The sequence below is a fragment of the Oreochromis niloticus genome, linkage group LG20 (genome assembly GCF_001858045.2).
Source record: "Oreochromis niloticus isolate F11D_XX linkage group LG20, O_niloticus_UMD_NMBU, whole genome shotgun sequence".
NCBI lineage: Eukaryota > Metazoa > Chordata > Actinopteri > Cichliformes > Cichlidae > Oreochromis > Oreochromis niloticus.
In genome coordinates, this window is record NC_031984.2 from 6,479,658 (window position 1) to 6,495,322 (window position 15,665).

The following is a 15,665-nucleotide window of genomic DNA, read 5'->3' on the forward strand; positions in this document are numbered from 1 at the left end:
GTCTCCGCTCCTGTGACGGTGTCTGGGCCGTCTACCGCCGCAGCACCACTGTTTTCTTGATTTGGTTTTGCACATACATCTCCTCCATCCACCGCCTTACACTGCTGACCAGATGTTTACACATCATGATTGTTGCTAGGTTTAATAAACCTTTGGTAATCTTTATTAAAAAAGAAAATGAGTCTAACAAAAAAATAAAAATTCTGTGGATACAGGGAAAACAGAAAAATTTGTATCCAGAAACAAAAACTGACATATTAGATGTTGTAACTATTCAACAGACTTGCATTTATGCCATAGTGATGCTCCTCCTTGCAGTGAGCATCATTTATCTCGATGAAAATGCCTTGTTGTTGCCAGATGTCAGAGGGGAATTAACAAACTCCTTTGAGCTCATAAGATAGCAACAGTAACTTTTAATAACCACTTGTTAGTACCATCTCTGATCGTGCAACATACTGATCCTTAAGCCGTTGTGCTACAGCAGCAGAAGACCACACAGGGTGTACTCCTGTCAACTAAAAACAGGAATCTAAGGCAACAGTTTACAAAGGCTCACAAAAAGTAGACAGAAACATCACCTGGTGTGATGAGCCTTGATTTCTGCATTTGGATGGTTGGGTCAGAATCTGGCAAAAGCAACATGAAATCAATCCTGCCTTGTATCAGCGGTTCAGGCTGATGGTGTAATGGTGGAGACACCACAGCCAACCTGAACGTTGTTGCATTCCATCATGACCACAGCGTACCCATCGTCTGCGTCTACTTCCTGCAGGATGACGTGTTACAAAGCTCAGGACAATGAGTTCACTGTACTCACATGGCCTTCACAGTCACCAGTTCTCAATCCAATAGAGCACATTTGAGATGTGGTAGAATGGGAGATTCGCATCATGGATGTGCAACCAAACAAAACTGCAGCATCTGCGTGACGTTATCATGTCTGTATGAACCAACATCTCCCAGGAATGCATGAAGAATTGGGGCAGCTTTCAAAGGACAACCTGACAAGATTTATGCGACAAAGTGGCAGATGAGTGTATTTCTGGGTCTTTTCTGTCTCTTAGTCATCTTTGTGCCACCCATTTCTAGCAAAATGTGTTCAATCTTTTAAAAATAGAACCAATCAAAATGTGGGACATTTTTTCTCTATCAATCCCACATAAAATGGGACATCGAATCAGGAGAGTGAAGGGCAGAGGAGACGAGGAGGAATACATTAGAGGAAAAAAATATAGGACATACGCTGAAGTCCTCAGGGTAGGTTTTACCAAAATATACACAGAAATTTCTTTGTTTACAAGAGTTCAGCAACAATCAACAATCCAAAACACTACACATGATTTGTGCCTCGGTTACTTAAAGAAGATTATCCAAAGCTGTATTCAATTATTATATACGGAGGCAAGAATAGCCTGAGGGTCTGAAAAGTGAACCCTAATATATATTTAAATAAACCTGCATTCTTTCCAGTGGCCAGCAGGTGGTGACTCTTCTAGTGGAAAAAAGAAGTTTGTGTAGTCTTTATTCTTATTTGCTTGTTAAACACTTTCCTGAAATTTTTGTGGTCTCAATCACAAGTTCACTTCCCCCACCGCTCCACGTATTTATTCCCCCTTGTTTCACTTCCTTTTTTTCCATCTCATTGTCCGCTACCCAAAAACTGAGAGCCACTGATTTATGCTAAATTAGAGTGATTCCTTTAAGAGAAAAATAGATGACAAGCAGGGCGGCCAGGGCGGATAGCAAAATGTAAAGAAGTCGCTCACACATACAAAAAATGCGATCTATATGTTATTTTCATGGACTTGAATACTCTTTTTTTGTGACTCTGAAATGGATATATTTCAATTGGAAGCATATTTTGTGTTTGTAGCACATATGATGTTCAGACTATTCACCAGGGACAAGTCAGCTTAGCAAGCAAGCAGCTGTTTAAAAAAGTGGTAGCTGTCGTTTTAACCTTTTTTCTAAACCTAACTGATACGGCTCGAGCAGGGCCTGCTGTGATTTTGCCTTTGTGGGTGTGTCTTCAACTCTTCCCAGCCTTAGGTGCCTCCTTTCTGCGTAGCTGATTCTCCTCAGCAATTAGGCCAGAGTACTTAAGGCCAGGGAGGGGAGCGCTCCAGTGCCAAGGACACAGGAAGGGAATAGCTCTTATGTGGGTTCCAGCACATGTGGGGATTTGGGGCAACGAGAGGTTGAACAAACTGGTAAAAGTCACAATCAAAAAAGCTCACAGAGAATTCAATATTAAATTATCCATAAGGACAAAGATGGAGAGTGGCAACTTAACTGGGACAGCAGTACAACAGGAAGGAATTTATATTCAGTGCAAAATAAAATTTTTGTAATATCAAGAAACATAGTGATCAGTAGAAGAGTCAAACTCATAATTAGCAGACTCTGGATTGGACATAAAAACCGCGAGACTACTTTATTCATAATAACAAACATCAATAAAGCATGTTTTTCATCATGTAGCAAATTCATTAAAGAAAAGAAAGAAATGTTATGGAAAAGGAGATTAGGTCAAGAACACGATAATGTAGAAAGTCTACTGAAGTGGACGGCAGAGTTATTATAGTTTTGTATTTTGTAGTTTTGTATATTTAAGAAAACCAGTAAAGATCTCAGTCTTATAGAAATCCAAAGCCTCAATCACAAGATCCACCAATCCCTAATCAGACAGTTTGTAATAACAAAAATCAGAATATTTCCTCTATAATTTTAGTTTTTTTTATTTGTATTTTCACGTTCACAAAATTGTTTCAGTTCATTTTTTTCAATGGTCTAGTTTAGTAGTTTAGTTTAACCATAATAACTTTGGCAGGCCGACAGTGGTTCAGGAAGAGCTGAAATACTGAGCAATCTCAAAATGACAGAGATAAAAGAACAACTAGTAGAGAAGTGGAGAATCCTTCATTTTTGGTGTCAACCCCCAAAGAAGAAGAGGCAGTAATGCACCAAAAGAAGACAAAGAAGGTCATGGCGAGGAAGGTGGCAATAAAGAAAAGGCTGGGGAAGAAGAAGGTGGCGAAGAATAAGAGAATCCCACAGGAGGCAGCTCATAGGTCACTCAGTGGTATCCTTGTTTTCTGTTCGCTTCAATCACTCGCCTCAAAGTTGAGAAAAGCTTTCATTTTACTGACCTTTCATGGTCTTTGGAGAACAAGAGCCAATTTACTTTAAAGGAATTGCAATACACACACCCGTCCCCACTCTTTAGGGGCCTGGGTCAAAGGGGGAGCAGCCTGAGCAGAGAAGCCCAGGTCTCCAGCTAATCTTTCAAGTGTGCCCTGGGTCTAACCCGGGCCTTCTCCAGGTAGGACATGCCCGAAACACCTCAACTGAGTCCTTTTGATGTTTAGGAGTAGCAGTTCTACTCTCAGCCTCTCTCTAGTTGCATGTCGAAACTCTTTACCCCATCTCTGAGAGATAGGCCAGCCAACCTAAAAAGAAAGCCTGTTTCCGCAACTTGTATCCACCATCTCATTCTTTCAGTCACTACCTAGCCTTTTCCTCAGACGGAAAAAGGATGACGTTCCCGGGTCGTGGATGAGTTGCTTCCCTGACTGGAGGATTTTAAGTACCTCGGTTTCTTGTAGTAAATAGAAAAAAGAAAATCAATATTTGCAGTGGCCACCCTCTGATTTATAATCAGTTATCTTCAATATAGACAAACATTTTTCAGTGTATAAGAGGGTAGGTTGTTCCTCTAGCATCTTGGAGAGTTTGTCACAGCTCTTCTGAAGTTTTAGTCTGTCTCAGCATTTTCTGTCTCTTCATGTAATCCATTTGGAGCCAAACTATGTGCTGCAGCTCTCTCTGCCTCTCATCCTGTTGCCAAAAGATAGATTTTTATGACTCGGGATTTGCACTTACAAAAGGAATTTGGGACAGGAAGTCCTGCCATTAGTCTAGCTAGTGAGAGGTCATGCGTTATCTCAAAAATGGTCACCCCCTCAGTGTTCACATTTATACATTCAGTTCGTTTCCCATAGTGGCTGGTCGACATGTGAAATCAGACGCAAACAACTGTATACCGCCTTCTTAATTCCCAGAATCAACATTAATTTAGATCTTACTGCAACAATGCTGACTTTGGATACTTGTTCAGACTTCTGTGGTTCCTGCTGGCAAGTGGAAAACATCATAGCTGTGATAAATCATGTATAGCAGCATGAATGCTCAGGCAATCACAGGCACAATACCAAGCTTTTGCAGCAGAGCTCATGATCTAAAAACTCCTCCCAGCACCCACGGTCATCTTCCATTACTGTACTTAAGGATGTCTGCAGGTATAAACAAGTTCAATTTAACACTTTAGGGCCTTTAAGACCAAACTTGAGAAGAAAATACAGAAGTGGAAAAAGAAAGTGTAAAATATACTCTGTACAAGTACATGCATGGATGTGAGATAAAAGTGAAAAGGGTAAATTACAATATTTGTAATTTATTAAAGTGAAACGAAAAACTATAATAGCACTAAATGAGCCCGTTGTTCCATTGAATTGCAGGCTCAAATCAAGCTAGTTAATGTCTATGTGCAGAAGTCTTGACCTGTACTTCATTTATTATTTATTTATTATTTAACCAGGAAGTGAAACTCTTTGGATTAATAATCTCTTTTGCAAGAATTTAATGGGCTGATAGAGGCAGCTTTAACCTAGCATGTTAGTCAATAGTTGGAGAAACCAGAGCACAAGGAGTGCTCCTCAAAGAAGATCCCAAAAAGTTGATTCTGTTCATCTTTTATAGGAGAAACATTTCGTCACTCATCCAAGTGACTTCCTCAGTGTCAGCTGACTGCAGGTTTCTCCAACCTTATAAACAGTACATTTGCTCAATGACTGAAACTAGCACCAGTGACGAACAATGGGCTGTGAGGTCAGTTTTAATATGCAAATTGTTATGACCACTGATCAGTGCCATATGATACTCTTGACATATGTGTCCTGAAATATGTGTCAGGAGTATCAGTGGAGACACATTTTCTCTGAACATTTTCCCCGTGGCTTTTAAACCCCAAAACATGCTGCACCACCTCTGGCTAAGTGAGCTAAGCGGATGGCACAACACAGAAGAGCTACCTCGTCAGGCCAGGACTCTGCAGTCTATTTATACCTACAGGCCAGTGGACACTCCAAGCATACACATCCTGGACAGGGAGGAACGCTGGTTTGAGCGGAGAGTCAAGGAGGCCATTTACATCTTACAATGCTGTGATTGCAGCCATTCCCCAACTCATGGCCATTAGTCAAATGTAATTGATCAGTGGCTGTTGATCAATGGTCATGACAATTTGCATATTAATGATCAAGAAACTGACCTCACAGCCCATTCTTCGTCAGTGGTGCTAGTTTCAGTCATTGTGCAAATGTACTGTTTATAAGGTTTGGGGAAACCTGCAGTCAGCTCAGACTGAACGAGTGATGAAACATTTCTCCCACTGCAAACGCTACGTCCAGGTGAACAGAATCAATTTTTGGGATTTCCTTACCTGGATGAATGAGCATGCATCAAGAGTCCTCAAAGAAGAGCTCTAAAAACACTTCAATCACCAAAACCTCAGTACAATCCTCTGGGATGTTACTACTTAAACTGCTCCAAAAGGTACCCCAAAAAAACCCCGAAAGGCTTTTTTGCACCTGCATCAGCACAGAGCTCTGCTATTCCATCCGTTCTCCACAATAAGTATCACTGAGCTTCATTAACTGAGTGCAGCACTGAACAGCCCCCCCGCCCCAGGCCAAAGACCCTGAACACACATACCGCACCTTACATATGTACAGCAAAAATTAAATAAGGTTGTGTTGTGTTTGAAACTGTTCCTCACCGTGACCTTCCTGCCCTCCTGTTCCTGTTCTCCCGCCTCCTCTCCATCTTCCTCCTCCTCCTCGTCGTCATTCAGGTACAGAACATTCTGGACGCTGGCGTGACCCGGGCGGATGTCCAGTCGATCCCAGTCATCTGTGTCACCTGACGACAAAGCACACACTGTGTGGTTAAGAAGAGGCTGCAGCTTGCTGTACTTCACAGTCATTCCCTAATAAAACCTAAGGTCAGGTAACACAGTGTGATGAGACAGATATGGTTAGATGACATAAGCTGCTGCCTAAGGCCACTTTTAAGTTTGAATATTTTTTCTTTCACGTGCAACACATTCCTTAATTGCAGTAAATACAAAAATCCTGGGAAACTGAATAAAATGTAAATAAAAATTAAAATAATAATTTGATATTTTTTTACATGAAAATGGTACAATAAGAAGAACTGAGAATATAACAAAACATAGAAGTTGTAAAACTTCTAATAATAACAGCTGGCAGAAATCTTATAATGTTTGAAATTAAATGGTAAAAGGTCAACAGTGTGATAGGTTTAAAAACAGACACAAGGAGGGGTTCACCATTCAAGCCTGTGTGGGAAAATAATCTAATATGGGATTTCATCATCAGCAGTTCATAATATCATTAAAAGATTCAGTCAACATGAATCTCTGTCTGCCAAACAGTAACACTAACTGGCTGAGATCTTGAGCCCCTTAAAGCTGCACTGCATCAAAAACAGACCTGATTCTGTAGTGGCAATAAGTGCATTTGTTCATGCATTTTGTTACCTAAAAAATGCACGAAATTGGATAAATGTTTAAGACTGGAACAGGTAAACGACTGTGAGCCAATTGCCTTCTGCACGGCTGATTCTTGCCCTTAAGAAATACTGTCAAGCAATTGTTTCACTTGTTTATTTAAATAACCAGCTTAGATGACAGCTTGGATACAATCGCGGAGGTGTGTTCAGGACAGAAACAAACCTCTTTAATGAGTGACAGTGTAATTGCAGTTTTCCTCTCACCTTCCCCGTCCAGGATGTAGTCTCGTGGGAACATGATGCCGCAGCCCATGATGTCACCTTTGAAGCAGCGAGGACCAAAAGCATCTCCGACCCCGCTGCCGTGAAAGATCTTTCCATCATCTATGAGAGAGTGAGAGAAATAAACTGTAAGCTATCCATTTAACCAGTTTATTAAGAATGTGTTCCTCTGTTTATTTATGCTCAGGATTTCTGCAGGATTAATTACACTGAACTTTTTTTTCAAACCACAATCATTATGACAAATTATGCAAGCATGACGTGAAACCAGCACCAACAATACAGCCTATAATTATTTCTTACATAATATTCTAGCAGTTTCCTGCAGTATCCTGCACTTTCTAAACATTTAAATAAATTAACGTGACTCGAACCGTGACGGGTAACTCATTAAAAAGCAATAAATACTGCACAATCACTTAAATCTAAGCAAAAAACTGACACTAGTAGCAGCAGCAGTAATAGTAGCAAAGGAACTTTTGGCGGCTCTGGCTTTGTTACTCCAACCCTAAAACATGCAAGCTGCAGCTTGTAACATGATTTTAGCTTCCTTCACACACCAGACAAGTTTAAGTAACCCAAAGAAACAACCACTAATGAGCATGCATGAGCACTTGCTCTCAAATGTATCTGCGACTTTCACTTGTGGACACCGCCACAGTTTGCAATCCCTTGTAAATAACTTTTGTGTGACGCATCCTGACAGGGCTGACTGCAGCAGCTCGTTGGTGAAATGCTTTTAATTTGTAGGTGTTTAGTGAAGAAGTATTTGTAACATAGGCAATAAAGTTTCAAGCTGTAAGGCTGAACTTGAGTGAACTGGACCGCAGCGTTTCTTTTAATGTGTTTACCACAGAGGCCAACGTGTGTACATCCAGCGTAGCGCTAACATACAGGACATCCTGACATTCCAGCAGGATGATGACGTGTAAAGGCGAAAAAAAATCCCAGCCACTACTAAAAACACTTGTCTCAAAAGAAGAAAAAAAAAAAAAAAGGCATCAACAACATCTAAAGGAAATCACCAAAACAACACACACTACAGTTTCGAGCGACAATGGAAAAACGGGGCAAAAGAAAAACATTGCAGAGGTAGCCTGCAGACAAGCTTTCCTCAAGTGAAGCGGCGTGGCTGCTGCTGGTAAATATTTATGGAGTTGTCATGGGACCCGTCCCCGGCTCAGGATACTGTTTAAACAATCTCTATCTGAGCACCGGGAGGCAGACAGAGACACTGTATCATTACGGCTCCCATGCGGGCCCTTGTCACAACACCACACACTAGGCAAACAGTGGAGCCACGCCGACATGAGGCGCAGCACAGCTAAAAATAGAGGAGCAGGGCTTTGGAGAGCGACAAGGACTGGCGCTAGAGGTGAGCTCGGGTGTGCAAGTCCAGGTTTGGGGCCCACGGTTGGAGCTAGCTGACTGGGAGAGGAAAGGTAGGAAGAGCCTGGCAGAGCATCAAGGGCTGTGGCTGGAGGGATGTTTCCTACAGCAAATTATATATTCTTGCTCACAGTTTGCTGGCAGTTAGTAGATTTGGTATTGCACATCCACAAGAAACATAAAAAATAATGGAACTGCAGCAGACGCCAAGATATCATAATCTGGATACTCGTGAACTTTATGTGGATGTGTTGTAAGGACAAACATGTTGAAATAAAACAATGAACTCGGCTGGGCGCCATTTGGAAAAATTCAGACTTTGAAAGTCATCAGATCCCAGCCGAGTGTAACTGCAGCCATTTAAGTTAAAAAATCTACCCAGTGAATTTAAGCATCTCCTCATCATTATCATGAAGGTTTAACACAAGCAGCCCCAGAAATCAACACTCATACCTTTCTCATATCCTCGGCCCAGTTCTTCTCCATATAGTCTTACACCTGTGTAACAATTGTTGACCTCTGACACACCTTAAGGTCAAGGTCACTGAGATTCATACCCGTGTGCTATGAAGTTGAAACTCCTACGTCCCTTCAGTCTCAAGTTATCGCATTCATAAACTTGGATGTCCACGCTGCCTGCCCACCAGCCCAGCAGAGTGATGGCAATACCCCACGAAGCTTTTACGGCTGTAGTGTAAAAACCATAATCAGTATGACTATCACTCTTACTGTATTTTCCAAATATTTGCCCCCCAAAAAGCTCTGTTGCAAAAAATACAGGTGCTCAAAAGTACCGGAGTGAGAACTAGTCACTGTGAGCCAATTTAAAGGCTCTGGTTGTTTAGGTAACCATTGAATGTATTTACTGTGCCCTCATTTGCCAATCAGCTGCACCCATTGGTAGTTCATCAAACTCTCGGCATGAAAAGTTAAACCTACGTTACATCACCAGCAGTTATGTCACATGACCTTGGTTGAAGCCGCTCAAAGTCACTGAGTTTGTTTGCACCTTACTTTCGCTGCATGGAGTAAACCAGTATTTATTTTACTGCCCATAACAAACTTCTTTTTCTGTGGTCTGTGGTCGCTTGTACTGTGTCTCAGTTGTATTTGTGTGACTGTTTACATTTGTCATTATTAAAAGATCTTTTCATCAGGTCACTCTTGAAAAAGTGACTTTTACACGGATAAACATGTATTAAAAATAATACACATATAACTATTACCTATATATACCCATATTAGTGTTCAGTTTTTCAGGTATCTGATATATCTTATTGACCTCTGAAGTGACTGTTAATGTTTTTTGTTTTTCTTTTCTTCAGCTATGAGGTTCAATTTCCTGCTGGATCTGCACACGTGCAATTCTTTTGATGGCCTGATGAATGATAAAATGCTACTTTGGTTTTACTAAAACTAGCGATGCTCACATCCCTTTTATTTGCCTTTAATATATTTGCTTTTAACCAGTTCAAAGCTAATTTATGGTGGGTGTAAGTGGAAGTTAATGACCCTTAAAGGGGACCTCATCTGCTCATTTCCAGTTCCATGTTTTTATTCCTGGACTCTTAAAGAGTAGCTTTGGATGATTCACAGTTCAAAATGATTATTTATTTTATAGTGGGCCTTTCACTGCATCTGCTGTGTTTTAGTGCAAAAGAGGATGAAGACTGCTATACTGGAAAGGGGGAAAAAAGGGCTGGAAAATAGGCAGTTTAAAATTAGCATAGAGGTGTTGACCAAAGAAGCTAAACGGAGCAGCAGATTGGTGATGCTGTTAAACTGGAAGTCTTGATAATAGATTTAGACTGTCAGTAACTGTCATCACCACCAGGTGTTATATCTACAGCCAGAGCAACAAGAGGGTGAAAAATGGATCTGGGCTCAGGGTTTGGCGCTGGGCCCTCAGGAGGAGAGCTCAGGCTCTGTGGCTCCTGAGCGACTAAGAGCGCCTGGCTGACGACCGAGACCAGCTGGGAAGAGAAAAACTTTCTGGTAACATGAGAGTTTGCCCGGAAAAGAGCGGGCTTCCCTGCCCAGGGAACAATGACTTCACTGACTCCAAAAACATGAAAAATTAAACCTAAATATTTATGTTCTTTCGTGATCCCACACATGCACGTGCACACGCTGCTAAAAATGTACTTCAAATTCCATTTGCAGATGCCGTGTGGGTTTATCACAAACAAAATGCGATAAGCCCACATGGCATCTGCCGTGTGTTAAAACCGCATGGCAGATGCCGTGTGATGATGATATATGATATGACATACATCCTGGGTTCATTTTCCAGTGAGGCCCCAGTTGATGCATATGTGAACAATATACTTCCTTACTTTCTTGGTTAGAGAAACTCCGCAATTAAGCAATACAGGCAGGGCTGCAGAGTCTCTGCAGCAGTGAAGCTACGGTATACCTTGGTGGTTGATGGCAAATGCTGGGAGATAACACTTGAAGAGGACCAGCTCTTAGTTTAATCCCTTAACTAACAGTACACATAAAATTTCAGTCAGACTCTCAAAGAAATAAGACTTAACCTTCTAAGACCTGAACTCTTTCATGCATTTTTAATGACTCTTTGCTATTTGGGGTGATTGGGACCTGATGAATGTAAAAACAAAGAATTACATGATTTTTTTTTACCTGATTTTTGTTTCTGAGAAAACTGAGATCCACATATGTGGACATCGCATTTTGGTCTAGACAAACCAAAATGCAATGTCCACATATGTGGACGCCAGGTCCTAGGAGGTAACTCCCCTGTTACTGTCTGAGGCAGAGGAAGCCTCAGAGGGATGTACAGCTCAGCTGATGGTTTGGTGAGCTGTTGGGTTACCTGGATCCAAACTGAGCACCCATGGCAACCTACCAAATCACACTTTTTAATCATACTGCCAGGAATGTATAAGCTAGTGACAGTCTCTAGGATGGTCTTGCCACTTCCTGCTGTGTTTCAAGCAGGTGCCTGCAAGTCAGTAGCTTTCAAAGCTTGCGATTTGGTCATTCACAGTTGTCAATATGTGGACCACAGAGTGTTATACTGCATATGCTATAACAACAGCATATCAGCTTTTCAACTATTCATACTGTAGTGAAAGAACTGTAGGTCAAGGTTTTTATAACCAACCAAAACTAAACCAAAAATTAAAGATGAAACTGCCAGATCAGGCTCTATCAACTTATTAAATTATATAATCTTAAAAATGCCCCCTTATCATAGCACAATTATACATCCATCCACACATTTTCATCCACTTATCTAAATTAATCATAAGGAGAAAGGTGGGGCACAGTTTGGACCAGTCTATTACAGGGCTAAAATATGATGGTAGCCCAAATTCTTTGACAAGTGTGATAAATGAGCAAAAGAACCATTTTTTGAGTATAAAAAGTACAAGATATATGTCATAGCTAGAGCTGGGCGATATAAGATTTTTTCATATCACGATATGTTTTTTTCATTTCAGGCGATAACGATATATATCATGATATAAGCCAAATAACTATATTTGTAAGATTTAAATGTGCCATTGCTCACAAGTAAAATGTGAAATAATTAGCAGCTTGTTTTAATTAAAATATTTATTTCCCATAATAAGTTCAACAGGGTAGATGTACTTAAGGAACATGAGACTTCAGTTTCAGATAAAGGCAAATATTGTAAACTACACAAAAGGCAGCCGCTAAAGCGTTTAAGTTTCAAAATAGAACAAACAAAACAGACTAAATTGTCAATTCCACTTAGAAACAAAATTTTAATTCTAAAAATAAATCTTAGGTCGTTTTACAGAAGAACAGACAAAATTGACTAACTTTTGTCAATATCAAATAAACTGAGAACTAAAAGGAAATTCTCAGGCTACGTCCACGCGTACACGGGTATTTTTGAAAACGGAGATTTTCCGTTTTCGTTTTAAAAAATAATCCCGTCCACACGTAAACGCAGAAATGAAGGAAAACGCTGCTAGGAACATGCCAAAGCAACAGGTGGCGATATATTCCTAACCGTGTAGAAATGTTGGCCAATCAGAAGTCTAGAAGCCTCGGTAGGAAATAGTAAACAAAGATGGGGCATAGAAACAGAACCGAGTCGTATGTGTGGAGGGACAGTAACTATGTGTGTATATGTAAGCATTTAAACACTGCAGAGAGTACAATTAACAGTAACAGTATTGTAGAAATTCATTTCACCGAAACAATAACGTGGCGCACAGTGTGACGTCAAAAAAGGCGCACACCTTTGACGCTGCGTTTTCTCCGTTTTTCTCGTCCACACGTAAATGCAAAAACGGAGTTTTCGAAAATATCCACCCTGGCAGGCGTTTTTAGAAATCTCCGTTTTCAGTGACTGAAAACGCCGTTTACGTGTGGACGAAAGGTGCAAACGCATAGAAAAATCTGCGTTTTCAAAAATACCCGGGTACGTGTGGACGTAGCATCAATCTCTCCTTGTTGTATAGCTTAGCTTTTCAAACAGTTTTAACAGTTACTTTAGTCTGACAAAAGCCGAATGACGAATTAGCGCTTTCAGTCAGAGATTGAGCATGCACCGCTTTATTGTATATCCAGACTTGCTTTCGGCACAATTTACAGTGCGCGCTACTCTGTTTTTTGTCAGACTTGAAATAGCCGAAATACCTTCACACTACGGAACTTCTGTGGCCATTCCGTTTGACAATCTCTCCAGCATTGGAACCATCATCTGTTTTTTCTTCGGTAACCTTCGCTCACGCTCTCGGTTGATTTTTCTGTAGTCGGCAAACTCATTTCCTTCATTACCTGGGCGGCCCGGCTGCAAAAACAAATACACATGTGCGCCTTGGCACTTGTGCTGTACGTAACAAGTCATGTGACGTGACGCTGCGGCTGTGATTGGTTCGGCTCTGCGCTACTTAATTTGGATTGGCTGTTATTTTTTATTTTTTTTAAGAGGACAAGAGAGATGAGGTCTATCGCAATAGTTTAATTTTTCTATCGAGAAAAAGTTATTTCGCAATACATATCGTTATCGTTTTATCGCCCAGCTCTAGTCATAGCCCCATTTTTATGCCCTACTGTACACCTAAATGTACAGCAAAGTCCAATAACAACAGTCAGTTGATGATCTGATGCCCTCGTTTTCCTTGTGAATATAACAGTGTGAGTTGTGGATGTGGATTCTTATCATGAAGGTATTTTCTAGATCTTTCCTTCAGTGCATAGCTGCTATTGCATAACTGTTATGTACTTCATGTACACTTATTATCAGATCAGTTTAGGCAGTTGTGGCTCAGGAAGTAGAGCGTGTTGCCGTCTTATCATAAGGCTGGTGGCTGAATCTCCAGTTCCACGAGCCTGAGTGCATTTTGGGTAGGATACCCAACTCCAAATAAGTCCTCAAAGGTATAACATAAAGAGCTGTATACAAGATACAGAGTAAGTACCCACCCACTGTACACAACAATCATCTATTAAACCATTAATAACCAATGTACAGTTAACAGGAGATATTATTTGATGGTGAGAGTTCCAACTCCACATGTTGCATCATCTCTAAAGCACCCCCAACATGGGACATGGTCTCATGGCTACAACTGCGAGTGTCACAGGCGGCTGGAGGCTCTCCAAGTTGGCATTTGGTGAGAAATTAATAAAAACTAAAAATCTCACAGAAACTACAGCTAACAATGTAAAGTGACAAAGTCCACATAAAGACAAAGCTGTGTGTGAAGGGATCAAACATGGGACTTTTACCAATGAGTCTGGGTTTTGTGTCCCATGTGAATCTAAAAGTGAGCGTGGAGTTTTTATTTTTAGACTTACTGGACTTATTATTTTAAAAAAAATCTGTTGCCAAATGAGTATGGTTAGGTTTAGGTAAAAAAAAAAAAAAACCTGCTTGGTTAGGCTTAAGCACGAATACTACTTGGATTTGTTTAGGAAAAGTTCATGGGTTTGCATTAAAATAGACTCTTTCACAATCTTACCCATGTATTAAAAAGCCTTTCTGGCTTGGCTTTCAGGCAGAAAGCCCTGAAGGCAAAATTCTCCCACGTGTGGTGTTTCTTCCCAATCGGCAAAACTATGACATTGCAAAACGTGATCAGACAGTTCCAGTGACGATGCTGTAGCAACGCTGATGTTGACGCTGTTGTAGGGACAACATCATCAACACCAGCACATCTTCAGTTGTTTCTACGGTATATAGTGGTACTAATGTGATGTTTAATACTTTGGTGGTTTTAAAGCTGATGAATGGATCAAAATTTAAATAAATATTTTCATTTTTTAAGTTACCTTTTCAAATATTATGTGGCTAAATCTTTTCCAGTTCGACTCTCTCTGGGTTTTGGTTGGAAAAAGAAAGAATTTGGAAAATTTTCAATATTTATGACATTTTACACATGAAGTAAAACAACATCTGAAAAACATAAAAGTAGATCATATGTGGTGGGTTAAAATTAGTCATGGCCGCATGAACATAATGCAGATACTGTACATGCGCAAACACGCTGGAAGGTTGACTGAGGAATATAATCCCCTTATAGCCAAAAACCATGAGTCAGTCAATTAATTAGTTCAAGCACTTTGACAGAAAACTGGCAACAACTTTAATAATCCACTGACCAAAAAACCTCCAGATCGAGCTTCTGTAATGTGAGTTGTTTTTTGTTTTTTTTTCTTGATTTCATTACGCTGGTATGTTAAATAAAATAAATATATATATATATACTTTTATTTTGAAAAATGAAATGCAGTTTTTGCAAATATTTCGTTGAGCAAATGACTATTCTGCTTTTCCTTATTTTTCTTTAAAATGTATAATTTTACAATGGTAGATGCTAATATTAAACATAACGGCTCTTAAGGCTCAGTTTTCAGGTAGTATTCTAGTCTTGGATCTTTATGATCTCACAGATGGGATCTCCCTAATATCTAATGGGGTCATTCCATCTCAAATCATCAACATTTTTAGAGTATTATCTGTTCAACCATCTCCGATTAGCCTAAAAATTTTATTGTCCTACGTTTAGACAGACATTAAACACTCTCCCCCAACACCCCACCCCTGCCCACCTACCTCACCAATCTGAGCCATGGTCTGAGTAACCCCCATCACTCAGGCCAATCCCACACAGACTCTATGTAGACCAAGTCTTTTCTTCACACTGCTTCCAAGCACTTTGCAACTATTTTGTTTTCTATTTGTGCCGTTCTCTTATGTTTTCTGACATATTACAGGCCTGCTTATTGAACAAAATGACTCAGTCTGGTTAGTGAGGGTGGTCTCGATCTATGCAGCTACCTTTGGAAAAGCCTGGAAACTATCCTAATTGTCGTCAAAACCATGTCTTTATCGATATATGCTGAGGATAAAACCTTGTCATTACAGGTACAGGGGAGGTCATTAAATGTTGTCT

General features: G+C 40.3%; 1 protein-coding gene across 3 annotated transcripts in view; it reads right to left on the reverse strand.

Moving 5' to 3' along the window:
- Nucleotides 1-15,665, reverse strand: part of spryd3 (SPRY domain containing 3) — a 72,001-nt gene that overhangs the window by 4,726 nt on the left and 51,610 nt on the right. For all 3 annotated transcript variants that reach the window (XM_005477892.3, XM_003457059.4, XM_025901774.1), the window contains 2 exons: nt 6,859-6,978; nt 5,840-5,982 (listed from right to left, as the gene is read on the reverse strand). In XM_005477892.3, the coding sequence (XP_005477949.1) occupies nt 5,840-5,982; nt 6,859-6,978 (263 nt within the window). The remainder of the gene's footprint in view (nt 1-5,839; nt 5,983-6,858; nt 6,979-15,665) is intronic.